The 27,710-nt window shown below is 44.2% G+C and overlaps 1 protein-coding gene across 1 annotated transcript in view; it reads left to right on the top strand.

Moving 5' to 3' along the window:
• LOC129343883 (neural-cadherin-like) overlaps positions 1-27,710 on the top strand; it is a 95,843-nt gene that overhangs the window by 66,307 nt on the left and 1,826 nt on the right. The window contains exons 23-32 of the mRNA XM_055000266.1: positions 28-242; positions 3,329-3,456; positions 5,078-5,205; positions 6,726-6,849; positions 7,301-7,481; positions 8,105-8,271; positions 10,255-10,519; positions 12,140-12,314; positions 14,990-15,234; positions 21,064-21,218. Of these exons, the coding sequence (XP_054856241.1) occupies positions 28-242; positions 3,329-3,456; positions 5,078-5,205; positions 6,726-6,849; positions 7,301-7,481; positions 8,105-8,271; positions 10,255-10,519; positions 12,140-12,314; positions 14,990-15,234; positions 21,064-21,218 (1,783 nt within the window). The remainder of the gene's footprint in view (positions 1-27; positions 243-3,328; positions 3,457-5,077; positions 5,206-6,725; positions 6,850-7,300; positions 7,482-8,104; positions 8,272-10,254; positions 10,520-12,139; positions 12,315-14,989; positions 15,235-21,063; positions 21,219-27,710) is intronic.

Genomic DNA, 27,710 nt, shown 5'->3' on the forward strand with positions numbered 1-27,710 from the left:
CTCTCTCTCATGCATGTTTTGATTTAGGTGCCAGTGTTTGGCTTCATTCCATGGACCGGATTGTCAGCAAACTAAACACAGTTTCCATGGAAATGGCTATGCGTGGTTCCGTCCCATCAGGCCTTGTTTCGAGAGCTTCCTTTCACTGGAGTTCATTACCAGTGTTCCAGATGGGCTTTTGCTGTACAGTGGCCCTCTGTCAGAGTCTGGGCCTGAGAATTCAGAGAACTTCCTTGTGATAGGTATTTTATATGAAGAACACCATATCACCAGCTTTTTTTATTAGAGTGGACAGGGGACTGGTCAAACGATGTTGTCCCCTGTTGCAGCTATTTAGCCTAATCAAGCAGCTAGGTATCACTGTTTATGGTGGCACGTTACCAAGATATTATTGCATAGACAGTGATAACCTGCAGGGTGAAATCATACAGGGTGTCGGAAGCAAACCTTGGAGTTGGTAGCTCTGCACCACTCCTCTGCCTGTCTGGAATTTTTTTTGGGGGGGGGGAAGAATTGAGGGATTGGAAAATTGAAAAGAAAAAAGCCCAAGTGCAATCGAGTAGATTCCATTGCTGAAGATGAGACTTGAAATGTTGTATAGAAGATCCCCTGACGAAGCCTTAAAGCAAAACGCCTAGGGATCTCAATAAATTCTTGCACCCTGCATCTTTTTTTGTCTTTTCTGCCTACTGGTGCAGCCATTGTTCCTCCAGGATTGGAAAACTATCATACGTTGCTCAGTACATCAGCTTCCATATAAGAAAGGAAGAAACAGAGCAAATATATTGCATTTCTTTATATTTCTTTCAAATATATTTTGAAAAGTTGTGTATGCCAAGGTGTTCATTCATTCCAGTCGAGGGACTTGACCTACGTGTGTTTCATTAAGTGTATAAGGCTTGGATCCCTTCACTGAAATGAATGGGAACACTTGTTCTTCTTTTTGTCCATATAATTATTTACTTAACAACAGTACTTCTTAAATGAATGGGAACACTTCTGTAGGGATGGAACTCTGGGGAAGTACGTTTGCAAAATATTTCAGTATTTAGGAAGCCAGAATGGTTTTAGTCTACACATCCCTCCTCCGGTATAGGCTACATGACTACATCTTCCCCTGTTTTTAGATTCAGTTACTCTTCTGTCTCAGCACTGCTCCCGGTCAGAAATAAATTACATTTTCCAGGTTCAGAATAAAGTGAGAACTAATGTTAATCTTCCTACCTGTTGCACAATTTCTTCTAAATGCAGACTTCTCTTTGCTTAGTTGCACAAAAAAAAAGAAAATGAACAAATGAAGCCACTTTATATTGTGCCAGACTACTGGCACTTCTAATCCTGTATTTACACAGATTGGCATAAACTCTGCCAGATCTCAGGCAGAGAAGGATCTGGTACTTGGGATCTGGAAGTGCTGGAGTCTCTCTACACAAGACATCTTACATGAGGACACTCAAGGGCAGGCAGATGCAATGTTAGTCGGAAAGAGCGGCAGAGATTGCTCCTCAGAGGGTTTGTTAATTTCATCTTCTCCTCCTGGAAGGCTCTGTCAATTTCACCTCTCTATAGGAGGGTAGTTTAAAAAGACAGAGCCAGTGGAGATCGCTCCTCAGAAGGCTTGTTAATGTCATCTTTGCTTCTAGGCTCCCTGGGATATGGGGTAGAGAATATAATAGTTTGCCTAAGACCACATAGCGAGTTCACGGCAGAACTGAACTTTTGGACTTCCAAGGCTACAGTACTATATGCATTTTTAGCCACTGTGCTTTCACAGTTCTTTAAAATGTGGATGTATGTTGAAGCATTTTTTTGGCGTATAGAATCCATGCTGTCTAAGTTCTGTGTAATTAAATGCATTTTTATGTGCGCTGCGTTCTCTTGGGCTGTTTCTGAAGAGCTAAACATTTTTTTTAATGCCCGTGGACAGAGTTGTGAAAAATTTGCATTCTCATCAGTCATGGATTTACATAATGTACTCTTACTGCTGTGATTTCCTTGACACAGAATTTGGATTTTTTTCTTAGGGCCAAACTGGGCATTGTTAACATGGGATGTTACCAGGGTAAAGTCACCGTTTTCACTGCAATGCTAGTGATTTTTTTGAATGTGCCGAATATCCTTTGGTACCTCCCATTTGGAGCATTTTTGAGTCCTTTTCAGAGTTGATCTAATCAAAGAGAAACCAAGCAAGACAGTTGTATCTAAAGGAACCCCCTGCACAGCATGTACTGCTTTGAGTTTTACTTTGGAGGCAGGTACTACATGATTAATGAAGTCCGACTTGGCTGTTATTTTTATGTGACTCAGTGGAACCCAAAAGCCCTCTTCTAAAAAGCTTTTCTGTCCCCAGGCTCTCCTTTCCCCCTTCCTACTCCCCGAAAGTGCTTTAAAAAAACCTTTCTTTATTTGTTGAATTAAATGTAACTCAATTGTATAAATATATCTTCTGAAATCAAATGAAAAATTACTGCTGCAGTAATTATTTTCCACGCATTGTGATATAAAACAGGTCAGTTGTGATGAAATTTAATCTTTATATTGGTTCAAATCACCTACTTGTATGAGCTTGGAGGGAGGGAGGGAGGGAGGGAGGGAGGGCGGCATGGTATTGCCTGATCTCGTCAGATCTCCGAAGCCAAACACAGTCGCTGCTTAAATATAGACCACCAAGGAAGACTGCAGAGGAGGGCAATGGCAGACCACCTCTGCTTCTTAATTGTCTTGAAAGCCCCTTGCTCGGATTTCCGTAAGTGGATTGTGGCTTGACGGCACATACATATGTACGTATGAGCTTTGAGACCAATCAGAGCCAAACTACAAGTGACGCCTGACGCTAGTTGGACACTTGTCAGCTTCCCTCAAGTTTTGATGGGAAATGTAGGCAGCTTGGCGGAATGTTGGACAAGTGACAGTTGAAAAGTCCATTGGACTGCAGTTGGAGAGCCAAGCTGCAAGACCAGGATGCCTACATTTCCCATCGAAACTTGAGGGAAGCTGACAAGTGTCCATCTAGTGTCAGGCGTCACTTGTAGTTTGGCTCTCAGTGAAGGCTTCCTGTGGGAAATTAGGCAGAGCCCTTTGGCTTGCACCTCTGGGCACACACAGGCCTTGTATGGACCTTTGTGCAGAGAGAACAAATGTGAGATGTTTTTCAGCTGCTGCTAACTAGCAGCCTTTCCCCCAATTCCTCTCTGGCCAGTTGTATCATTTGACACTGAACGTTCACTCTCTATTTTTGCAAAACCAGAGAGATAAGCTCGTGTTTGGGCGAAAGGTAGTCATAAAACAAAGGCTAACTGTATGTGTTGGGTTTCTCAATTGCCTTTAGAACTTTCCAGTGGCATTCCAGTCCTGAAACTAAACCATGGCTTGGGCCCGGCGGAGTTGCGCTTGCCTAGCTATGTGAACATTACAGACAAGAAGTGGCATCGCCTTGAAGTGAGAAATAACGGGCAGGTCGGTTATTCCAGAGTAGTTTTTTTTACACAAATGATTGCTTTCTTACTTATGGTTTACATATGATTATTGGGACGAAGAAGAGGTGATGAAATATTGTGTAATTTGTTAATTGTATTGTTTGTTGTATTTTACTAATTGTTTTTATTGCATTACTTTCAAATTCTGTTTTCCAGTTTTACTACTATGCTTATTCTATGTATTATGCTCATTTTATTATTGCATTTTTAAAAATCCTCACAACCAGGGCTCATTTTGAGGGGGAACGCACAGGAATGCAGTTCCAGCAGTTCCCCAAAGAGGTCACATGTCAGGTGGCCCTGCCCACCTGACCCTCAGCCATTTTGGGCCCGTTTCGGCCTGGATTGGGGCCGAAATGGCCCGAATCGGGCTTCTGACAGCTGGTAGATCACTCTCCCACTCAGCAGCGGCCTGATCCTGACCGTTTTGGGCCCCTTTTCAGCCATTTTCAGCCCCTTTTTGTCATTTTGGGCCCAATTTCGGCCCTGAATGGCCAGGATTGGGTCCAAAACAGCCAGGATAGGTGATGTCAGGGGGTGTGGCTTATGCAAATCAATTATGCTAACGACACACTTCTGGTGCTGGCAAGGGGTGTGGCATATGCTAATGAGTTATGCTAATGAGTCCCTCCAGCTCTTTTTCTACGAAATGACCCCTGCTCACAACCAACCTATGAGGTAGGTTAGGCTTGCCAGCCCCCCCAGTCGGTCTCATGTGGCTGGCGGCGGGGGTGGGGCAGGGTGGGGGGAAGGTGCGGGAACGTGGCAGTGAGGGGCCTGATATCACTTGGGGATTAACTGAATATGCTAATGATATATCTGTAAACTAGTTATCTTTTTAAAATTCTATCTTAACTTTCTGCAATGAAGCCAAAATCTGTTGGTTGTAAACCTTTTTGAATGAGGAAAAACAGTACAGAAATATAGAAAATACATAAAATGAAGGAGAAACATGCCCCTCCCCAGGAAGATTCATCAGTTGCCCCCTCATCAGTAGCACTGTTCACATGTAACAGTGAGTGCTTGTACATCCTGTATGTACAAAGACGCATCTGTTTGTAAGAGCCCATGTACATTCCCCAATACCTGGATAAAATACCTGAAACCAATGCCTGGATAAACGTGCCATTTCCATCACACGTTCAGCTGTACATGTATTGAATGTAACATGAGAATTACTTAATGTCCCTGTAAGAAAAATCAAGTATACACTGTTCAGAGTGTGTTCACGGCTGCTTGGGAACAGGGCTGTTGCCTTCTGCTGGTGGAAAAGGTGTTTCTTTTGTTTGGTGTTCCTTCCCTGACCCTCCTTCCCATCTGCGTTGTAATTGTCGCTTTGAATTGCTTTGTGCATATGTACCTTGAAATGTTTGCTCTCTGGAGGGCACTAAGTCGGGTGGAAAGGCAGCATAAAAATGTTTTCGAGTAAATGAATGTGGGATAGTAGCAAGCGGCCCAAACCAAACGTGCTTCGTGTAACAGGCGCACGCAACCGTCTCACCGCCGTTGGGAGGAGCTGGGTGTCAACACAGGCTGCCTTTTTTTCACTGTGGCCGCCCTGGAGTGGTTGTCTCAGCTCATGCCTTGGTGCGTTTCTCCAGGATGTTCGATTCACTTTGGACCAGTGCAAGGCTGCGATCGTGTCGGAAGTGGAGGGAGTAGGGAAGTGGCTGTCAAGTGACGATCGAACCAACTGTGAGGTCGTAAGTTTCGTCCCACAAGCAAATAGGTAAGATGCGAATTATCTTCCAGAATTCGGGTGGGTGGCTGGAAATACATTTCTATATACAGGCATGCGTGCGTGGGCAGCATTTTGTTATCTCAGACAGAACAAGCCATTAAAAGCAAGTCAGTAAAACAAGCCATTAAAAGCAAGTCAGTAAAACAAGCCATTAAAAGCAAGTCAGTAAAACAAGCCATTAAAAGCAAGTCAGTAAAACAAGCCATTAAAAGCAAGTCAGTAAAACAAGCCATTAAAAACAAGTCAGTAAAACAAGCCATTAAAAGCAAGTCAGTAAAACAAGCCATTAAAAACACATGATCGGACATAAGCAGCATAAAAACTATCCATGAAACAAAAGGAATGGTTGGTAATTCCGGGTCTGAGATGGAAATTTGATAGAGTTGGAAGTATGGCTACAGCCAGTAGCAGCACCAGTCCTGTCCCTTTCTTAGACTGAACTGTTATTGCGGCTCTCAATGATCCTAAACCAAAAGGCAGGGGCAAAAACAAACACACACGACCCTGTAAACGTACGTGTGTGCAATGTTACATCTGGTTAGGCTCTCAGTTAAGATGTGTAAACACCTTCCTTTAACATAGGTTTAACAACCTATGCGCTCCTTGCCACAATAATCCCAGTGGGTTAGCCTTGCCTAGCCGTGCACAGAAATGGACTGCGCAACTGCAGTCTGACGCACACTTGTTTGGAAGTGAGTTCCATGCAGTGAAGCGCGACCGGCACTGCAGTCCTATGGAGGGTTACACCCTTCTGAACCTATAGAGTCTTAAGCCCAGTGGGTTTTGTGGATTCAGAAGGGTGTTTAGGATTGCGCTATTAGTTCTGAGCAGATGAGCAAAGAATTGAGCCTCACGGATGGCATGAATAGACCAAGCTGCATGTGCTATAGAATGTGCATTTTTGTCTGTTCTTTCTTCCTGCTGAGGCTATGCATTGGGTCATTGCCGAGTACCATTGAGATGTCTTCTCATAATGGCTCTCATTTCTTAGTGCTGTTCTAATGGAGTTATGCTGTCATAGAATCTGGCCCATCCTTGCAATGGGAGAACACCTTCCCTGGGAGAAGTAAAACAGGAGTCTTGTAACTCCCGAACGTCTAACAGAACTTTATTTTGGGCATAAGCTTTTGTGAGCTACAGGCCACTCGTAGGCTTCAGTCCTAAATTTCCTGGGAGGAAGCCCCATTGAATAACTGAGGACTTACTTCCGAGTAGGTCTGCTTAGGATGGCTTTCATATTATACTACAAGTATGCAATTTTTGTATACGACAAGTAGGCTGTAGTCCACAAAGGTTATACTGAAACAAATAATATTTCAAGTGGCTTGAGACCATGGCTTACCCCAGAGGGGGAGTTGCTTTTGAAGATTTTGCAGCGGCGGCTGCTTTACCAGCCCAGTGTTGTTTGTAGTAGCGTGGTGTTCTAATGTTCATCTCTTATTTAGCACCTCATTCGTTCGTTCATTCGTTCGTTCGTTCATTCCTTCCTTCACCTCTGTGTTTTGAAGGTATTTGAACACGAACCAGGTTCTCCAGTTGGGCGGTGTGAAAGAATCGATTCCCTATCCATACCCCCAGTTAAAGCATAAGCATTTTACCGGCTGCATCCGCAATCTCATTTTGGATACTCAAGTAAGTGACAAATTGTCGCATTGTGCATTGGAAATGTGCCCGTGCATCACTTTAGGGGCTGGGTTTGTTTATTTTTTAAATAGGGGAAGTGATAAGATGGTGACATGGACCTAAATATTACCCTCCCTCTCCCACAAAGTCAATCACTACAGATCTCTTTTCAAGCTTTCCTCGCCCCGCTGTTCTGAAGCTGCTGCCATGTTCAATTGCACTGTTGCACTTTCTGTGCTCAACGATATTGCCGCCACCAAGAAAAGAGTGCTGCTATTTTTAATCTTTATACAATGTTTTTAATGTTTTATGTTTAATGTTTAATGGAATGTTTTAAATGTTTTAATGTTGTTATCTGCCCTGAGCCTGCTTGCGGGGAGGGTGAAATATAAATACGATAAAATAAATAAATAAAAAATAAATAAATACTTTGATTTTTCTTTCCCCTCCTCCTTCGAAGGTGTATGACCTTGGATCTCCAGCAGAGTCTGCGAATAGCTCTCCTGGCTGTTCCTTGACAGATGGCAGCTGTGAGAAGAGGGGCTCCTCTCCCTGCGGCGCTCACGGCCGATGCCTCGGCGAGTGGGACTCCTTTACCTGCCTTTGCTGGCCAGGGTACTACGGTCATACGTGTGACAAAGGTGAAGTGGACCCTCATGCATCGTTGGGCTCCTAAGTGCTTTTTATATTTTGCTGAGCTTCAACTGCAGCCTTGAAAATGAATGTTGCAGGGACCGGGGACAGAGATCATTCAGGCAGCGACCATAGCCTGCAGAGCGAGATTGGTATGCTGTGGCTGGCTCCAGTTTGGGCTTTCGTGAGAGTGCTGTGACCGGTTCCCTGGCAGTGGTGCCAAAGGCAACCAGGCCAGCTCCTGATCATAAAAGTTTTATTTATTTACATTATTTATTGCCTTCCTTTCTTGCTGAGACCCGAGGTGGATTACACTGTATAAATCTAGGTGATTTATTTACATTCAGTAAACAATACAACCGGGCGTGCACGGCAGAAATTTGAAAAGACGCAGAAAATTCAAATACAAGAATACAGAGAGGGAAAGATTGCTGAAACAAAAACATAAGTAATTTGACGTGACCTATGAAAACGATGTGGAAACTACCCAGTAGGATTGTATCTGCAGCTACAGAGTGCATGAAAGTGTAGTCCTGGTGGAGTCTTCTGTATATATATACCTCAGTGTCTTAATTTTTTTCCCCTGCAGAGAGTACTTTTTAAAAACTCTTTTCTTGTCTGATTGTCCTAGTTGCAGAAGAATATTCCTTTGGGCCAGGGAGTTACATTCGCTACCAGCTTCCCGTCGCCATATCGGCTCGCCAAACCCTGATAGAGGCGATGGTGAGGATGCGACAGCCCAACGGGGTTGTCATGAGCATGTCTTCCCGGAACAAGGATGAGCACATCATTCTGCAGGTGAATGAGGAGTGATGATCGGTGACAATCCCAGATTCATTCTGTGCAGAGAGACGTTGCCTGTCTCCCAGCGCAGTGTATTTGTCTTCGTTGCTTGGGATTGATCTTTGTCCTGGACTTGCTCTTTCCTCTTTTCTCCTCCTCTCCCTACCCTAACACAATTAAGTATGACAGTCTAACGAAAGAGCATATAAAAATTTCCAGGGAGTAGGGAAGAGTCTTTGTTATCCAAGCGTCAAGGGCAGTTGCACATTCCTATGTTCCTGCATGCAAGGGCATACCGTGCAAAGAGAGATTCGTGTAAGGTTGGAAACTGATTGTCCAGTGGGAGGGAAGAAATTTGTTACCCATTCAATAGAGATTTAGACTTAGATTTTATTTAGACTTATTTAGACTTTAGATTTAGATATTTATATTTAGATATTTATACCCTGCTTTTCTCCCCAATGGGGGACCAAACAACATCCCCCCCTCCTCCATTTTAGCCTCTTGACAATCCAGTGAGGTAGGCTGGGCAAAGGGAGGGAGTGGCGGGCCCAAAATCACCCAGGAAGCTTCTGGCAGGGTGGGGACTCAAACCTGGGTCTCCCAGATGCTAGTCCAACACTCAGATTTTTCTGCAACACTGGAATTGTTCCATGGAGACATCACTTTATTTTCTTGTGGAAGTGCATGCGAATTGCATTTGTTGTGCCTAATGTGAATTCAGTGAATGTTGTTCATAAGCCTCAGGGCCAAGCTAGAAGTGACGAATTACACTTGAACAGCAAGTGAATAGACTCGCATATATTCCTCCCTGTTCACTTGTGCTCCACTTGATCAAGTGGAGTGCAAGCGGAGTGCAAGTGAACAGGGAGGAATACATGTGAGTCTGTTCACTTGCCGTTCAAGTGTCATTTGTGGCTTGGCCCTCAGCGATAGCTGGAGGAGGTATGCGCATAAACAAATAGCATGAACAGTAAATTTTGCATATAATCTGGTCGACATACATGGTCTGCAAAGGCTGGGGTGAAAGGGATGTGGAGAAGGATGTGGTTCAGTGGCAGAGCATCTGCTTTGTATGTAGGCCGCAGGTTCAATTCCCACCATCTCCAGTTAAAAGGACCAGGCAGTAGATGATGTGAAAGACCTCTGCCTGAGGCCCTGGGGAGCTGCTGCCATCTGAAGAGACAGGACTACCTGTGATGGGCCAGTGGTTTGATTCTGTATAAGGCAGCTTCATTTGTTAACAAGTGGTTGGTCAATGTCTCTGTTTTCAGCTTGGGGACCATGCAGGTGGCTTGGGCAGTACATAACGGTTGTGCATTTTTAACTTGGACAATTTGCAGAATGTCGGATTGCATTTACTGACCTCTATTGGTGACTGCCAGTACTGACCTAGGTGGAGTCCATAATTCTCTGTTAATGCTTTCAGTTTGACATTCTGTATGCCCTCCTGAGACCTTTAATTTTTGTTGTTGTAAGCTGCCGTGAGGGATACTTGGACCCTGTTGTGGGATATAAATAGGCTAAACATCAAATAAACAAACTACTGGTGTTTATGCACATTCATTGGTCACTTCATAGTCATTTAATGCCAGTTTGGTGTAGTGGTTATGAGCGGCAGGACTCTAATCTGGAGAGCCAAGTTTCATTCCCCACTCCTCCGCTTGAAACCAGCTGGGTGACCTTGGGTCAGTCACAGCTCTCTCAGAGCTCTCTCAGCCCCACCCACCTCACAGGGTGATTGTTGTGGGGATAATAATAGCATACTTTGTAAACCTCTCTGAGTGGGTGTTAAGTTGTCCAGAAGGGTGGTATATAAATCAAATGTTATTATTTTTCTAATCAGCTGAAGTTTGATTCGTCTGCACACATAGGCAGTCTGGACCTCATGGTTCCATGTGTCAAGTTGTTACTCAGCCCTCTTTTTCCTCTCTGGCCATACCCAGATTATTGTGGGCTGTACAAAATGATTAATGCAGATGCCTGGATTTCTTCAAGGTGGTCCACGGGTTGTTAACAGTATCTTACAACCTGGGAGACGGAGTGGTTGCTCTTAGCCTTCCTTCCTACCGGATTGATAATGGTGAATGGCATCATATCTCCCTGGAGAGAAATGAAAACGAGTTCATTCTTCGCCTGGATGGAGGAGGCGGGAAGAGAGAAATCCTGAAGGCGGAAGGCGTCTATAAAGAGATCAACGTTGACCCCAGCAGCTTGGTGGTTGGCAACACGTACCCTGCCAGTCAAAACCACAGTTTCCAAGGTAAGAAAGGGCTCCTTTTCACCACTGTTTCTAATAAATGTCCAGCCTGGTGCCTTAGGCCCCGTTCACACATGCAGGGGAATGAGAATGCTGGAATGCTGAAGTGGCAGAATGGATCAAACCATTTCAGATAGCAGATGGAGGATCACACTTTGGGATGCACACCTGGGTTTAAAACTTCCTGCAAATGGAGAAACCAGTAGAGCCAGCAAAGACACTCGCATGAACTATTTTATGCTGAGGAATGTTATAAGCAGAAATTCGCAACCAGAAGTGGTGCCTCTCTCAGTTCTGTCACATCATTTTCCTTCCTTCACGTGTTAGTTTTTCAAGATACAAAGAGGGAGCAAATGGGCAAGATGTCTTGTGTGCTATGATGGTGCATCCACTGCTCTTGCTGTGTTGCTCTCACACAGTCATAGCTTGCCACACTGAAGAGACATTGAGCCAAGCTACAAGAGATGAATTACACGAGGAGGAGCACGTGAAGGGAGTCACAATGTTAGTTGGGAAGCTGAATTTTAAAGGAGACCAGAAGGCTTTGTCAATTTCCCCTCTCTGCAGAGCTGGGGAGATCCCTCCTCAGAAGATTTGTTAATTTCTTCTTTGCCTCCTAGAAGGGGAGGTGAAACTGACAGAGCCTTCTGGAGACAAATTGGAAATTAACAAACCCTCTGACCAGGGATCAACCTAGCTCTGTAGAGAGGGGAAATTGACAAAACCTTCTGATCTCTTTTAAAACTCAGTTTCCCGGCTAACATTGCGACCCCTTCATGTGCTCCTCCTTGTGTAATTCGTCTCTTGTAGCTTAGCTCATTCTAGCAACAGCTCCCCCCCCCCCACACACACCTCCCCTGTTTTTGGTTATTCTAACTTCTTCATTACAAATGTTAGGCAATTGGGACACCTTGTAAATTGTGAGTGAAGAGAGATGTGATGTTTTGAGAGTGGTAGTGTTAGTTTAATAGAGTCTTCATTTTCTTTGTAAACAAATACTCATTTTTTCTCACCTGGAAGGAGGTTAGGGAAAAATTGTTCTCGGGTGGTGGAGGGTGGCTATTGGTTAGTACTTGGGATGTCAACAAACCCCACTACATTCGTGGCCCATATTTGTAAAATATTTTTGGAGGGAGGTGTAAGGTGAAGGAATTCTTTTTAAAGCACAGGCACTGCTTAAGAGAAAAAGGGGACTGTTAGCAGGGGAGGACAGAAAAGGCTTCGTTTCCGAGTTTCTGGTGCACCCGTCAACAAAGCAAGTTGCGTTGCGTTGTTCATGCACTGTGTGAAGACACTGCTGTGGCTGCTCTTAAAGAATTATGTCTGTCTTCAGTCTCTACAGAATCTGCGACAAAAATCACTTGCCTGTAAAGAAGTTCAGATCCAAATCTTGAAATTCTTTTCCTCCCCAGCACTTAATCAAACCCCTCACATTCTGTGTGTGTGTATGCACATGTGTTTTGTGGGTGCCAGGAACTAATTCTAACCTGGGTCTGAAGTTATCTGGTTTACATCTACTGCAAAACGTAACTCGTGCAGCACTGTGGCATCTGTTTCAAAAATAACTCGTCATCTAGACCTTTTTCATGACGGAGCCTTTTTTTTATGCGTGTTCTGCTTTAGGATGCATGAAAGATGTCAGATTCAATAACTACGAGCTGCCGCTTGATGCTTCCCCTAAGGAGCTGGTATTGAGTGCCCAAGGAGTGGAAAAAGACTGCCTTTCCAGTGCTTGCAAGAGCAATCCCTGCAGCCAGCAGTTTATATGTATTGACTTGTGGATGATGTATGAGTGCAGGTAAACTCTCACCCCCCCCCCATTATGCAGGGATCCTCTTCAACCACACCCACTCTTCTCCCAGCCTATGAGAGGTTATACCTAAAGCATCTGTATTCTGGTCCAGTCTTTACACCTTTGTACAATTTTGTCTTACAGAGTTGTAACATCTGTCATTCTAGCTTAGTATTTTCTGCTCTGATTGGCAGTTGAGCAAAGCAGCTTGCTACACTAAGGACTGTATCGGGGACATTCTGCACATACAGCCTGTGCTTTACCCTGAACTCTCCACTGTCTTTTCCCCCAACCAAAGGTTAAGCCGATGATGTTTGGGAATCAGAGAATCATAGGGGTGGAAGGGACCTCCAGGGTCATCTAGTCCAACCCCCTGCACAATGCAGGAAATTCACAACTACCTCCCCTTCCCTCCCACACACCCAGTGCTCCATGCCCAGAAGATGGCAAAACATTGTCAGGATCCCTAGCCGAACTCGCCTGGGGAAAATTGCTTCCTGACCCCAATGTGGCGATTGGCATTACCCTGGACATGTAGGAAGGGGCCACAAGCACTGATGTGTGGGAAGCGTGGGGTTAATTCATGCTAGTGAAATTCCTGTATGGTTAGAGTGGGGGAAAAAAACCCAGAAACAGAATAAATGGTGCAAATTTTAAAACTTTACACTTTACACACGCGTTTCATTAGCAGCATCTGATTTTGACGTGGAATGTGGCTGATCTGGAGGCTGCTGGTTAGGTCAGCGCACACCCAGCCTTGCCCTGCCTGGACTTCACCTTTTCAGAATCATGCTTCTGATGCCCGACGCCTTGCTGCTGAAGATGGAGCGCTGCTTTGCCAGCCTCAGGAGCTCTTCCAGGAGCTGCTGCTTTTGAGCACTTGGGTTTTTCAGGTGGAAGGTCTTTGCTAAGATTTTCAGCTCAGGGGCGGAGAGCAAGTCGAGAACCTCGGACAAATCTTTAAATTTAAGTTGGCCAAGAAAACGTTGTGATGTGACGTCCCCCATGGGTCAGTAATGACTCAGTGCTTGCACAGGGGACTACCTTTACCTTTTTTTAACCTTCAGATGGGATAATTAAAGGGCCAGGTTTATTTATTTATGTTGGTCAAGGAGGCACCAGCAGGCCAACGCCTTTCCAGACCTAGTTGTGGTGCTGGCAATTGGTGGGATGCAGAAGAGTTTGTGCGTCCTTGATTTTACAGGCAAGGCTGCCCTGGCTCCAATCCTTTAGCCATCATATGGCTCAGGCTTCTTCTTGCAAAGCCTTTGTAGTGCTTGAGGGAGTGTGCCATGTCCTTTCTCCCTAGCGGTGGGGTGGTTGAGTCAAGATTAAGGTCACTTCTCAAGGTGTTTCTGTCCCAGGACAATGCAGGGACTGATGTCCCTTCAGCGTACAGAATAACACCTCAGGATGCTCATTTGAGCTGTACTGCATACCGCGCAAGCAACTTTTCCCACAGTGCTACTGCTGTCATGGGATAATATGAAACCGGTGGATTTCCTGGTACCATTTCAGAGTTTAGTAAGTGACCTCCCCCACACACACATAGTGCCAGTCACAGAGGCAAAAAAGTCTTGCTTGGCCCCCCAATGGGTGACCAGCTTGCACCTACTCTGAAATAAAGGGAGGGCAGATGGGGTGGAGGTGACCCCCTCTATAGACTTCCTCTGCCCCACCCCCAATACCACACACAAAGAGAAGGCAAAGTCAGGCTGGCCCACTTTCCTTTCTGCTAGCCAAGGCAAATCCTTCCTCCTCTTCTGTCACCTCTGTGTGGAAGGAAGTGCTGGAAGGGCCTTCTCTGGGAGAATAACCTGTTTATGGGGCCTCCCATGAAGATAGATCAAGATGGGTAGCCATGTTTGTCTGTAGCAGTAGAGAAGAGCAAGAGTCCAGCAGCACCTGTGGTAGGAGATGAGCTTGCGTGAGTCACAGCTCACTTCTTCATATACAGCTAGAATGTCAGTCCATCTATCCTTATATCTTGGAGAGTAGAATGGTTTCAAACGCTGAATTACAATAGCAGGTAAATGACAATAGCAGGCATGATTGGATTGGGTGGGGTACGGAGAGGATAGTAGGTGTAGAGAATTCAGCATTGGTAATGTGAAAAGGAAGACTATATCTTGATTCAATCCAGGTGGATGCATTGTCCTGAGCTTCGTTATTAGTTGCAGTTCAGCACCCTCTCTTTCTAATCTCCCTTTGAAATTCCTCTGCAGGTTAACGGCTACCATTAGATCAGCAACTGATTGTCCATGACATTCAGATTATTTTTCATAACAGGGAAGGGGGCGGGGGGAGTCCCATGGTTTCCTTTCCATCCCTGACCCATGTTCATACCCGACATTTCCACTTCTTACTCCAAACATCTGATGAAGTAGCCTTGCTTGTGACATCTTGTTCCACAATAAGTCTTAAGGTACCACAGGACACTGTTTTGTGGGCGATGCACTCAAATTTGCTGGATTAGAATACTGCCGGTGAAATCTTTTCCAAGAATCTAGTCTGGCCTCAGGAAGATAATCTTTGAGCAAACAGCGTTCTGCTGGAATTGGCTCTTGCTTGTAGCGAAATGAAGATAGAAATTTGTTTGGGTTTGTGATACCCCAAAATTTCGAACGGGCCGACAGCGTGATGGTGAATGCTGAGTTGTTTCTTTTGCCTTTCTGTCTCAGTTGCCCACCAGGACACATGTTGGTGGAGAACGCCACTGGCCGGCATTGCATTTATACCGCATGCGCTCAGAGACCCTGCAACTTCGGCACCTGTGTCTCCCAGTCTGCAAGCAAGTTCCGATGCCACTGCCCCGATGGCTACACCGGCCGCAACTGTGAAATCACGTTGGCGATCTTCACCAAGGATGCTGGGCTGAGCTTTAGTTCCATGTTTGCCATCTGCATTTGTTTTCTGGCCCTCCTAGGTAGTTACGGCAACTACGTTTTGTTCTATCTTTGGTGATGAGACATAAGCAAATCCTAGTACGTGGTCCTTGGTCCATACCATGTCACCTTGCTGTGAAATCTTCTGCTGAATGTTGCCTTCATTGTTTTCTCCTTCAGTCTTTGTTTTCTCATCACTTCAATCTTTTGTCTGCCATCCGCATTCAATTCATCCTGGAAGGAAGACCCTTTTGGGGTTTTGCGTTCGCTGGCGTTTTACATTCCCTTGCCGAGAGCTGGTTCAGGATGCAAAAGTTGAGTGTGCCTTCTCTGTGACAGCAGAAAGGGAGAAAGCGGTACAGAGAGACCTGGCTCTCAGAGTGCATTCCGTCCACGAAATAGATTTCTCACCCTAAACAAAACAATTTGGAGGAAGACAAAAAATTCTCTCCTTTCTCTAGTGTACTGTTTCTGGTTTGTTTATCATGAATCAGTTCTTTACAGCAAATTCATTATTGCTTGTATTTATTATATAGCACGTTTAGTTTGCAAGGTGCTTTACAGTCTGCTTTATCTTCACATCAGTCCTATGAAATGTATTGTTCCCATTGTACAGATGAGAAAACTGAGAGAGCATAAGGGATAGAGTCCAGGTTTCTCTGTTTTCTAAATCCTGTTTTTTTCCTACTAAACTCAGGGACACATACATGGGTTCTTCCTCCCTCGTTTATCTTCACATTGAGTAAGGCAGTTTGGTCTGAGACAGTGATTGTCCCAAGATGACAACAGTGAGCTTCAAGGAGGATGAACTCAGGTTTTCCCAGTCTGGCACGCCAGCCACGACACTACTTTAGATTGTCTGAAATCCAGATTTCCCCCCCTGGATCACAGTGGTTTCTCTTATCTGCTAGGGAGATTGCTGGGAAAGCATGCATCAACATGCTTGCTAATGCAAGCATGAACCCTGTTTGATGGTTTTGTCTTTAAAAACCTCAGGTTAGGTCTTAGCCAACTCTTCCATTTTCACTTAATATTTAAAGTTTTCATTCATTTGGAACCTTTAATTAAATTCCACACCTGGAGCTGAAAAGGTTCTGTAAAATCAAGACCTCCTTTAACGTATCTCATCTCTATTCTGATCTTTTTTTTTACTGTGCTCTTTTGAAGTCAGTCTACTAGTGATTTTGCAAGAAGGCTTGGGGAATTAATTGGTTGGTTGGGGGGTAGGAAGAGTATGGTATCAATCATCCTAGCGTTTGAAAGTCTGTTGCACGAGTATGTTTGCTGTGCAAACATGAGACAACAGATACATCTAACTAGGTCAGAATTACTTTCAGAACAGAGTTTGTAGGCAGTTTGGTAAATGTTTCAGTTCTAAATATTAAACATGAGATTAAACTATGCTGCAGTTAGATTATGGGGGAACTAAGCTTTGCTTCCCCAAGTTTCTAATTCTGGGCATGACATTTAGGATACAGTAAGAGGCAAGAAAAAGACTGTTTTTAACTGGGTCATGAATGGTCCCATCCGTACCTAGAGGCTGGTATGTTGATGTGCTTTCTTCTGATAAAACTTGTGAACGTTTGATTTAAGTCTCTGTTTGGTTTGATGCACATTAAAGTATGCATCTAGATGCAGAGCCTGTATCCACCAGCTCTTTCTGATGGGCGGTATCAGAAGAGTCCCTCTAGTGAGAATTGTCCTTGGCCAGAAAAGCAAAGCTATATCCAGCACCGTGTTTCTCTTGTTTCAAAGAGGTGATTTTAGTAATCTGCAGAGTGCTGCTTTCGTGCCAGGAGCAGTGTACGTGAAACAAAACTCTCTACCCTTGGAGACTTTAAACCCTGAACGTGGTGCTTTTTAGATGTCGTTTTAGCTGCACGGAAAAGACACAGTTGGCCTCATCGCTGTGGCTGAGTTATCTAAATTTTTTCCCATCCATGTGGCAGATAGATACTCCTCCAGAGGAGACTCCCAGCTGGGAGAGCATCTGAAGGGCAACTAGATCTTCTGATTTTATTTATTCGTTTCTAAGATTTATACTGTGCCTCTCAGCCGCTGGGTTAAGGACAAAATGGATAAAATTGCAATTCAGTAAATAAAGTCAGAGAATACTTTAAAAAGACAAGCAAGGTCAGTATATAATATGTAACAACAGTAATAGGAAGTTCACAGCAATGGAAGAAAATGAACCAAAGACCAGAAACGTAGTGGTCTGGTGCCGAAACTGAAAAGTTCGAGTGCCAGGCAGAGAGCTGGGAAGGTGCGTTTCACAGACTCAGGGCCACCACTGAAAAGACCCTCTCACAAATGGACATCTGCCTCAACTGAAGGTACCCTTAATAGATATTCCTGTTATGGGTGAGCAAACTAGCAGTTTGGTTGTGCTCCAGTGCTCTAGATAGGGGTATAGAGAAATTTTATACAGGATATTTCTTTTAGAAACATGTATCTCAGAACCAGATATTCTATTTCAATGTTTTTTCTACAAAAGGGATTCCTCAGGTCATTCCATTGGCGGGGTCCCAAGATGGGATTTCAGTCTTACTACTTGATTCTCTCCGCATGTTTGGCTGAAAATAACTCATGCTGAGTTCGGGAGAACTTACTGCCAAATAAGAGTGCATAGGATTGCATCCTTTAAACATACTTTGGTCTAGTTACCAAAGGTTCCTTTTGGAATTCAGCAAGAGTGCTTAGGATCATAGCCTGAAGCTTTGACTCAAGTGCTTCTTCTTGGGAATAAGTCTTATTGTGCTCTGCGGGATTTATTTTTGTGAGTCAACTGATTGCACAGCATGATTGCATTTTGATTGAGAGTGGACCGAGAATAATTCTGGATTATAGTTTCTGGGAAGAAGGATCAGGAAAATGCTCATTTACTTAAGAACGAAGGCTTTGTGGGAAAAAACAGCTCATTTTCTGCTGATTTTATTGATACAATTTTGTAAGAATGGATTCCAAGGCAACTTTAAAAAAAAATCTTAACCAGTGAAGGTGACACATTGCAGTGAGCTCCGAAGTTTGTTCTCTGTTGCAGCGGATAGTTGATTGTTGCCATCGCTTAAACTTCAGCTCCATTATGGAAGCCACGTAGTTAAAAAAGCAACAATAAAACCCTGTGCCTGATTAATTTTTCTATTAAAATGTGTCATGCACCACTTTCTTCTCCTGTTAATATTATGTTCATAGCTTCTCTTATTTTTCATGATTTGTTCGTTCCTTGTGATATCCGTTTCGTGTAAAACAAACGAAGGCTATGTTTGGGGCACTATCCACACCAAAGCAGGGGCCTCTCCACAAGGAGGAGTGGGCTGGGAAGTAGAAATAGCCCCAGGGGAGGCCAAGCCGTGTAACCTCTGCATTGGAAAAAGACAGTACTGAAAAGGCACCAAGAAGAGTCAGAATCAACTCACCCTTTGTATGATACTACACGTTGATGGCAGTGCATGGAGAGGCTGCTGATGGATGTAAGCCAGGTGACCTATAGAGGGGCTCTGAAATTGCTAGAGTTTGGGTTACCCTGCTCCCGCCAAGCAGTGCCGACCCCCCCCCCCCCCAGGGCAGTGGCCTGGTGGGAAATTTCCCTCTAAGTTAAACAGCCACTGTATAGAAGATCACATCCTCCCAGCCATATGCAAAATCATGAACTTAGATCAGAACTTCGCACCTGAAAGTCCTTTTGGAATAATCTGAAGTCGCTCCTCTTGATTTCCCTTGTCTCTTTGTACTCTTCATACTTATTTATTTATTTGTAGTATGCTTTTCTCACTGAGACCCAAGGTGGATTACACAGTGTAAGTCCGTGCCATCAACAGCTGGGGACAATCAATGAATGGTACAATCAGGTATGCATGGCAGAAATTTGAAAAGACGCATACAGCTCAACTACAGGAATACAGCAATGTAAGATTACTGAACAAAACAAGTAATCTGACGTGAGCTATTAAACGACATGGAAACCTTACCTAGTAAGATCATAGCTGCATCCACAGACATTATCCAGTAGTATAGCCTACAGTCCCCGTCCCTTTATCAAACCATCCATCTCTCAGCACCAGTTCCTTCAGCACAGCCCTATTACCCGAGTGGAAAAAACCTTCCTGAATAATTTCAGTTGCATCATTTGTGGAAAGCCAGGAGAGTGGGAGCTTTCCTGACCTCTTCAGGCAGGTGATTCCATAATGTCGGGGGCCACTGCAGAAGGCCCTGACCAGATGGGGGAGCCATAAGCAGAGAGGTGGAGATAGGGGCCACTGCCACAAAAGGCTCAGAACCTTGAATTAAGACTGGTAAATGATGGGTTAATTCTTCCTGGCTAATTCCTATGCATACCTTTCCTTCCTCCTTTGAGTAGACCATGGGGGAATGAATCTTCCCTCTCCTTTTGTTCCTGATGTATGTTGTCTCTGTTTCCCTTCCCTGTGCATCTCACTGAATTATGTGGGCACTCAGCAAAGGTACCCCTTGCATAGAACTCATGTTTGTTTGATTTCTCCCTCCCTTGAGATCGAGCAAGCGAGCGAGTGATTGCATCTGTTGGGGTCCTGTGAGCTGACATCATTGTGCAGGACGATCTGGTTCGAAGTTTTCAGGAAAGAAAGATGGAGAACAGGCATGCCAGTTTGTGTGTCAGAGTTTCCCCAACCCCTTTTATCACCATTTTTGCACCCCTCTCCTACACATTTGCGATTCGTGGCAAGTTTCATCCCTACAAGGACAATGCATTATAATATAGTGTATTGCTATTGTGAGCTAAACGTGGCTGATAGAGATTTTATAGAATCAGTGTCCTTATTTTTTTTCTCCATTTGTGCCATCTTTCAACTGTGTATCATTTTTAGCTGGTAAAGTGCTTTGCCATCTTCATGCCATTGATCTCCCATGACAACCATGCGAGGTAGGTCATCACAATTGCTATTTTATCCAAAAGGGAACCAGGGTGGGAGGTGATGTGCACAGACCCTCCAGTAAGTTTATACAAGGCTGCTGGTAGTGGAGAGTGCCCTCAAGTCATAGCTGACTTATGGCAACCCCTGGTGGGGTTTTCATGGCAAGAGACTAAGAGAGGTAGTTTGCCATTGCCTGCCTCTGCAACCCTGGTCTTCACTGGAGGTCTCCCATCCAATTACTAACCAAGGCAGACCCTGCTTAGCTTCTGAGATCTGACAAGATCAGGCTCACCTGGACTATCCAGGTCAAGGTACATGACTGGTAGATTTTTTAAAAAAATACTATTTAAATTTTCATTTATATTTTGTTTTAAATTCCTATAAGCCACTTCAGGAGCCAGCTGTGGCAAGATAAAAATATAACAAATAAATACTGGCTCGTAACATGCTGACCTTAAACATGTATTTAAGTAAGTGCTAATGATTTAATGGAATTTTTCTTCCAAGGAAGTGGTTTTAGGATTGCAAAATGTGACTGAGAAAAGGCTTCATCCATCTTCTCCCTTCTTTGGATTAATACTACCCTTCTAGCTGATTTACTGTTATTAATAGGACCAACAAAAGGAAAGCTTAAGGCACTGCAAAAACAGTTGCTGCATTTATTCAGTTGTCTTAAGATCTGAATCTGTGCACACTTAAAGTGGTGGGATTCCATTGGTTTGACTGAGATAGTACTGATTTGGGTCTTAAAACTATCTAAGGACGAAAAATGTAGCTTTTGAAAACACTTGGGAATCAATTCAAACATTAGAGCCTCCATGTGAACGTACCTGAGTCATTCAATAGGTGGACATTAGGGGCTGCTTTGCACATGGTGATATGCCAACAGGGAAGCCGAGAGCGTACTGTATGTGTCAATCATTACATGTAGGGTGTTTTCCAAATGTCAGTCTTGCTTCTGTCCATGATTTTATGCAGTTCTGTTCAGTGGTGTTTTCCTGTGGACTCGATGGAAGAGCCACAAAAGTATGAATGGGGGAGTCTACCACGTCACCACCTGCCACGATGACCTGGAGGACATTCGAGAAAACATTCTCAACTATAACGAAGAAGGGGGTGGAGAACAGGATCAGGTAAGAACCTCCTTTCACCAGTGCGGAGTGTGCAAGGGTAGGTGGTGGCCGGAACCTGTAGGCTAGACAGACAACAGTCTGCTTATGTTCTTGTGTGCTTTGACCCTACTGCTAGACACTGATTGTATTTCTTCAGAGGGAAAGCAGAAAAGTGCCTAAAATAGTGTTGCTTTGTCTTAAAGGCATGGTGCCATAACTCCTGATATATCTCCAATAGCTGTCATTGGCTCCCTGTTTTTTGCGTTGTATATTTGTGTGTGTTTATTTTTTTTTACACTTCCTTAAGTGTTGCTTTAAATGAAAGTTGTTTTAAATGGTTCTGTTATGATCCCCTTTCTTTCACAGTTAGATTTTTCCTTTAACCTTTCTCTTACACCCACTGGGTAGGTTGCTGCCACCAGGAATTATATTCCAAAATAGTAAATTTAAATTTCCTCTTTAATAACATGCCCAAGCATCAGGCTCCTTCATGGGGCTATGTGGCCCTGAGGATAGGAATGGGATATAGAGGAATGACAAGTACTCTGGGATTAAAAACAAAACAAAACTTAAGCATATCGGTTTCATACTGTTAATTAAGCCTGATAGTTTCAAAGATAGTTATCAGTTCTTAAAGTTTCTCTTCATAGGCTCAGTCACACAGATATAAACAAACTTCCTCTCTCAGGTGCACACACAGTTTGCTTGTCAAAACCAGAAAGTAGGATGAATGTTCTTTCAGACACACACAGTTCAGGCTTCTACACAGGTTGCCTAACTGAACTAGAATGAGAATCCCCTCAGGCTTCCACACAGGTTGCCTAAATGAACTTGAATGAGAATCCTCTCAGGCTTCCACACAGGTTGCCTAACTGAACTAGAATGAGAATCCCAGGCTTCCACACAGGTTGCCTAACTGAACTAGAATGAGAATCCTCTCAGGCTTCCACACAGGTTGCCTAACTGAACTAGAATGAGAATCCTCTCAGGCTTCCACACAGGTTGCCTAACTGAACTAGAATGAGAATCCTCTCAGGCTTCCACACAGGTTGCCTAACTGAACTAGAATGAGAATCCCCTCAGGCTTCCACACAGGTTGCCTAACTGAACTAGAATGAGAATCCCCTCAGGCTTCCACACAGGTTGCCTGCTTTGCCCAGACTGAATGTTTCTCTCAGAAATACATAGACACCCTCAGGCTGCACACAGCATGCCTGCATCGCCCAGACTGAATGTTCTCTCTCTGCTCAGTTCACTCCGCCCACACTCTGAGTCATCAACCAATCATCTCATAAGAACATAAGCAACATAAGCAAAGCCATGTTGGATCAGGCCAGTGGCCCATCCAGTCCAACATTCTGTCACACACAGTGGCTAGAAATCCAGTGCCATCTAAAGGACTGTCAGTGAGGCCAGGACACCAGATGCCCTCCCACTGCCTTCCTTCCAGCACCAAGACAACAGAGCACCACCTCCCCACAAAGAGAATACCATCTATCTCCTGTGGCTAATAGCCACTGATGGACCTCTGCTCCATATATTTGTCCAGTCCCCTCTTGAAGCTGGCAATGCTTGTAGCTGCCACCACCTCCTGTGGCAACGAATTCCATGTGTTTATCACCCTTTGTGTAAAGTAGTATTTTCTTCTATCTGTTCTAACCCGACTGCTCAATAATTTCATAGAGTGCCCACGAGTTCTTGTATTGTGAGAAAGGGAGAAAAACACATCTTTCTCTACCTTCTCTAACCCGTGCATTATCTTGTAAACCTCTATCATGTCTCCCCTCAGTCGTCTTTTCTCCAGGCTAAAGAGCCCCAAGCGCCTCAATCTTTCCTCATAGGGAAAGTGTTCCAACCCTTTAATCATTTTAGTTGCCCTTCTCTGTACTTTTTCCAGTGCTATGATATCTTTTTTAAGGTGTGGCGACCAGAACTGTACACAGTACTCCAAATGAGGCCTCACCATCGATTTATACAGAGGCATTATGATACCGGCTGATTTGTTTTCAATCCCTTTCCTAATAACCCCTAGCATAGCATTAGCTTTTTTTATGGCAGTCGCACACTGTGCTGACGTTTTTAGTGAGTTATCTATCATGACTCCAAGATCTCTCTCTTGGTCAGTCTCCGCCAGTTCAGACCCCATCAACTTGTATTTATATTTTGGATTTTTGGTTCCAATGTGCATTACTTTGCACTTGGCTACATTGAACCTCATTTGCCACATGGATGCCCACTCTTCTAGCCTCGACAGATCCCTTTGGAGTGCCTCACAATCCTCTCTGGCTTTCACCACCCTGAACAATTTCGTGTCATCTGCAAATTTAGCCACTTCACTGCTTAATCCCAATTCCAAATCATTAATAAACAAGTTAAAAAGCATTGGACCCAATACCGACCCCTGTGGCACCCCACTGCTCACCACCCTCCACTGTGAGAAGTGCCCGTTTATACTCACTCTCTGTTTCCTATTAATTAGCCAGTTTTCGATCCACAAGAGGACTTGGCCCTTTATCCCATAGCTACTGAGCTTACTTAGGAGCCTTTGATGAGGAACTTTGTCAAAAGCTTTCTGGAAGTCAAGATAAACAATATCTATCGGGTCTCCCTTGTCCACTTGTTTGTTCACTCCCTCAAAGAACTCTAACAGATTGGTGAGACAAGATCTTCCCTTACAGAACCCATGCTGAGTTTTCCTCATCAGCTTTTGGTCATCAATGTGCCCACTAATTTTATTTTTGATAATAGTTTCCACCAACTTACCCGGTATTGACGTCAGGCTGACTGGCCTGTAATTTCCCGGATCTCCCCTGGAACCTTTTTTAAAGATGGGGACAACATTAGCTACCTTCCAGTCCTCAGGAACAGATGCAGAGTTTAATGACAGATTACATATTTTTGTGAGGAGATCTACAAGTTCACACTTGAGTTCTTTCAGAACTCTTGGATGTATGCCATCTGGGCCCGGTGATTTATCAGTTTTTAAATTATCTAGCAGTCGCATAACCTCCTCTCTCGTCACCTCAGTGTGACTCAGGTCTTTCAAAACCCCTCCCAAAGTCAGTGCTTCCGGAGTGGGCATGCACTTCTTATCTTCCACAGTGAAGACAGAAGCAAAGAACGCATTCAGCTTCTCGGCCATTTCCCTATCACCCTTTAGTAATCCTTTTACGCCTTGGTCATCCAAGGGCCCCACTGCCTCCCTAGCTGGTTTCCTACTTCTAATATATTTAAAGAATTGTTTATTGTTTTTCTTTATGTTCTTTGCAATATGCTCCTCATATTCCCTTTTTGCCTGTCTGATCACAGACTTGCACTTTTTTTGCCACAGCTTATGCTCCTTTTTATCAACCTCACTCCGACTAGTTTTCCACTGCCTAAAAGAATCCTTTTTACCTTTTACAGCTTCTATTACATTGCTTGTTAACCATGCTGGCCTTTTCCTAAACCTATTTGTGCCTTTCCTAACCAGCGGTATATATTTAATTTGAGCTTCCAGGATTGTAGTTTTAAATAGACTCCAAGATTCCCCAAGTGTTTTGACCTTTTTTACTTTCCCTTTCAGTTTCTTCTTCACGTACCCCCTCATCTCAGAAAAGTTACCCCTTTTGAAGTTAAACATGGCTGTGTTGGTCTTATTTGGCAATTTCCTATTTATACATATGTTGTACTCAATAACATTATGGTCACTGTTCCCAAGTGGTGCAATCACATTTACATCTCTCACCAGGTCTTCAGCATTACTGAGGACCAAATCCAGGATCACCTCTCCCCTAGTAGGTTCTGTAACCATCTGTTCCATAGCACAGTCATTGAGACAGTCTAGAAACTCACTTTCTCTCCCCCGATTCGAACACCCATTGGCCCAGTCAATGTGTGGGTAGTTAAAATCACCCATTACAACACAGTTTTTTTGTTTAGCAGCCATCTTTAATCCTGTCATCATTTTATAATCCTCCTCTATTTTCTGATCTGGAGGGCGATAACAAACTCCCACAGTTAAGTTTCCATTTGGGCCCGTAATTTCAACCCATAGCATTTCCAGAAGCGAATCTAATTCAGTTACCTTCTCAATCTTACTGGAATGTATACCTTCTCTGACATATAGAGCCACCCCACCACCAACCCTTCCCTCCCTATCCTTCCGATATAATTTATATCCAGGAATCACCGTGTCCCACTGATTTTCCTCATCCCACCAAGTTTCTGATATGCCCACAATGTCTATGGATTCGCCCAACACTAAACATTCCAGCTCCCCAATTTTACCTCGGACACTTCTAGCATTTGTATATAAACACCTGTAACTTCCCCGGCACACTTTGCCTCGAGACGTAGTTAGGTCATCTGCACTGTTTGTCTCCATCTCAGTTGACAACTCTAATCTATCTCCCTGTAGAAGTGTTATACCTAGCCCTTCATCTCTCTGAGATGAACCATCCTGAACCAGAGACACTTTATCTCTTGTCGGCTTTCCCCTAGCATTTAGTTTAAAAACTGCTCTGCCACCTTTTTGATTTTAAGTGCCAGCAGCCGGGTTCCTTCTCGGGACAAGTGGAGACCGTCTCTCTTGTACAGCTCCCGCTTGTCCCAAAAAGAATCCCAGTGCCTAACAAACTTGAACCCTTCCTCCCTACACCATCGTCTCATCCACGCATTGAGACTCCTGATCTGCGTTTGTCTCTCTGGCCCTGCGCGTGGAACAGGTAGCACTTCTGAGAAGGCTACCTTGGAGGTCCTGGCCTTGAGTCTCCTGCCTAACAGCCTAAATTTTTGTTCCAAGACCTCACGACTGCATTTCCCAACATCGTTGGTTCCAACATGGACCACGACCGCTGACTCTTCCCCAGCACTATCTACCAGCCTATCTATAACACGCGTAATGTCCGCTACCTTCGCACCAGGCAGGCAAGTCACCATACGGTCAGAACGCGGTTGTGCCACCCAGCTATCTACTTGTCTAAGGATCGAATCACCAACTACCAAGAGCCTCCCTCCCGCCCCACCCAGGGATGGTTCCTTGATGCGAAAGGAAACCTGCTCACCAACTGAAGAAGAGGTCCCTTCTGAGGGCATGTTCCCCTTATCCTCAGTACGGTGCCCTGATTCCACAAGATCCTCATTCTCCTTGACAACAAGAACGCTGCCATTTTTAGAGTGGGACACATCTATCCTGTCCCTGAGAATCTTGTCCTCGTGCCTATCTAACTGTCTCCGCTTCTCCAGGTCAGCCACCTTGGCCTCAAGGGTACGTACTCGTTCCCTGAGAACCAGGAGCTCCTTGCAGCGAGCACACATCCAGGACTTCTGACCAGAAGGCAGATAGTCATACATGTGACACTCACTCCCTTGCACTCCCACTCTTCATATGTACCACACCAAGCATTTAAACACACACACACATTTAAAATGATCACAGGTTCTTTTAAATTGTTTTTAGCACTTTAATGTTTGCCACCTTGGGGACAGGGTTGCCAGGTCCCTCTAGCCTCCCACCGGGAGGGTTGGGACCTGGCACTTTCCTGTCTTTGGTCCAGTTTAAATCTTCATTCATGCAAAGTGCATATGCGCTCTGGTGGCAGTGTGATGACATCATTTCCAGAAGTGACGTTACCACGCCATGCACGCAGCAGCATCACTTCTGTAAGTGACGTCATCATACTGGCCATGGGAGCGCTCCCGAGCTCCGCATGTCTCCAATTTGGGGTTCAAATTGGCCCCAAACAGAGCGCGGGGATGCTTTTGTGGCCGGTGAGATAACATCACTTACAGAAGTGACATCACTGCGCTGAGTGGGAGCGCACACTGTGGTACCTGCTGGTGGTATGCTGGGTTGGAGGATTTGGGAGGGAGAGGCGAAGGTGTTCTCTGGCAAAAAAATTGTGCAAAAAACCTCAGAGTCATAATGCTCGTATTCAAGCTACTGCTCCTGGACTATTTTAATGATTCTTTAAAAATTATTGTTGATTTTACATTTTTGTGATTTTTATGTCTTTTTTAATGTTGTTAGCCGCCCTGAGCCCATTTGAGGGGAGGGCGGGGTATAAATCGAATAAAATAAATAAATAATGCTGGGGTTTGTATTCCACGCCTAGAGAATATGAATTTCAGCAGCAATTCTTGGAATGTTAGTTCATCAGTAACAAAATAATATTCTTACAGATTAATCATTTTTATCACCAGATGGTATGACAGTATTTGAAAGCTTGCCTCTAACTCAACTGTTAGCAGAACTAAAGGAAAATATACAAATCCCTAATGTTTCAGTTCCCAGGGGTTAAAAATGTTCAAATATAACCGCTACACTCGTTTGCATTTTATACCCGTAACTTCTCACACTTGGATGAAGACTTTGATGAATTTCCGTAAATGTGTTTTATGCACTTAAAGGGATATTAAACTTCAAGGTGGAACACAGAGAGCTAAACATTCAAATCCTATTAGTGTTTAATAAGATTAACTCCCTCTACAATTATGAGGGGTGGGGTGGGGGTTAGAAACACTGACTGTTTG

This window comes from Eublepharis macularius, chromosome 16 (assembly GCF_028583425.1).
Source record: "Eublepharis macularius isolate TG4126 chromosome 16, MPM_Emac_v1.0, whole genome shotgun sequence".
In the NCBI taxonomy this organism is placed as follows: domain Eukaryota; kingdom Metazoa; phylum Chordata; class Lepidosauria; order Squamata; family Eublepharidae; genus Eublepharis; species Eublepharis macularius.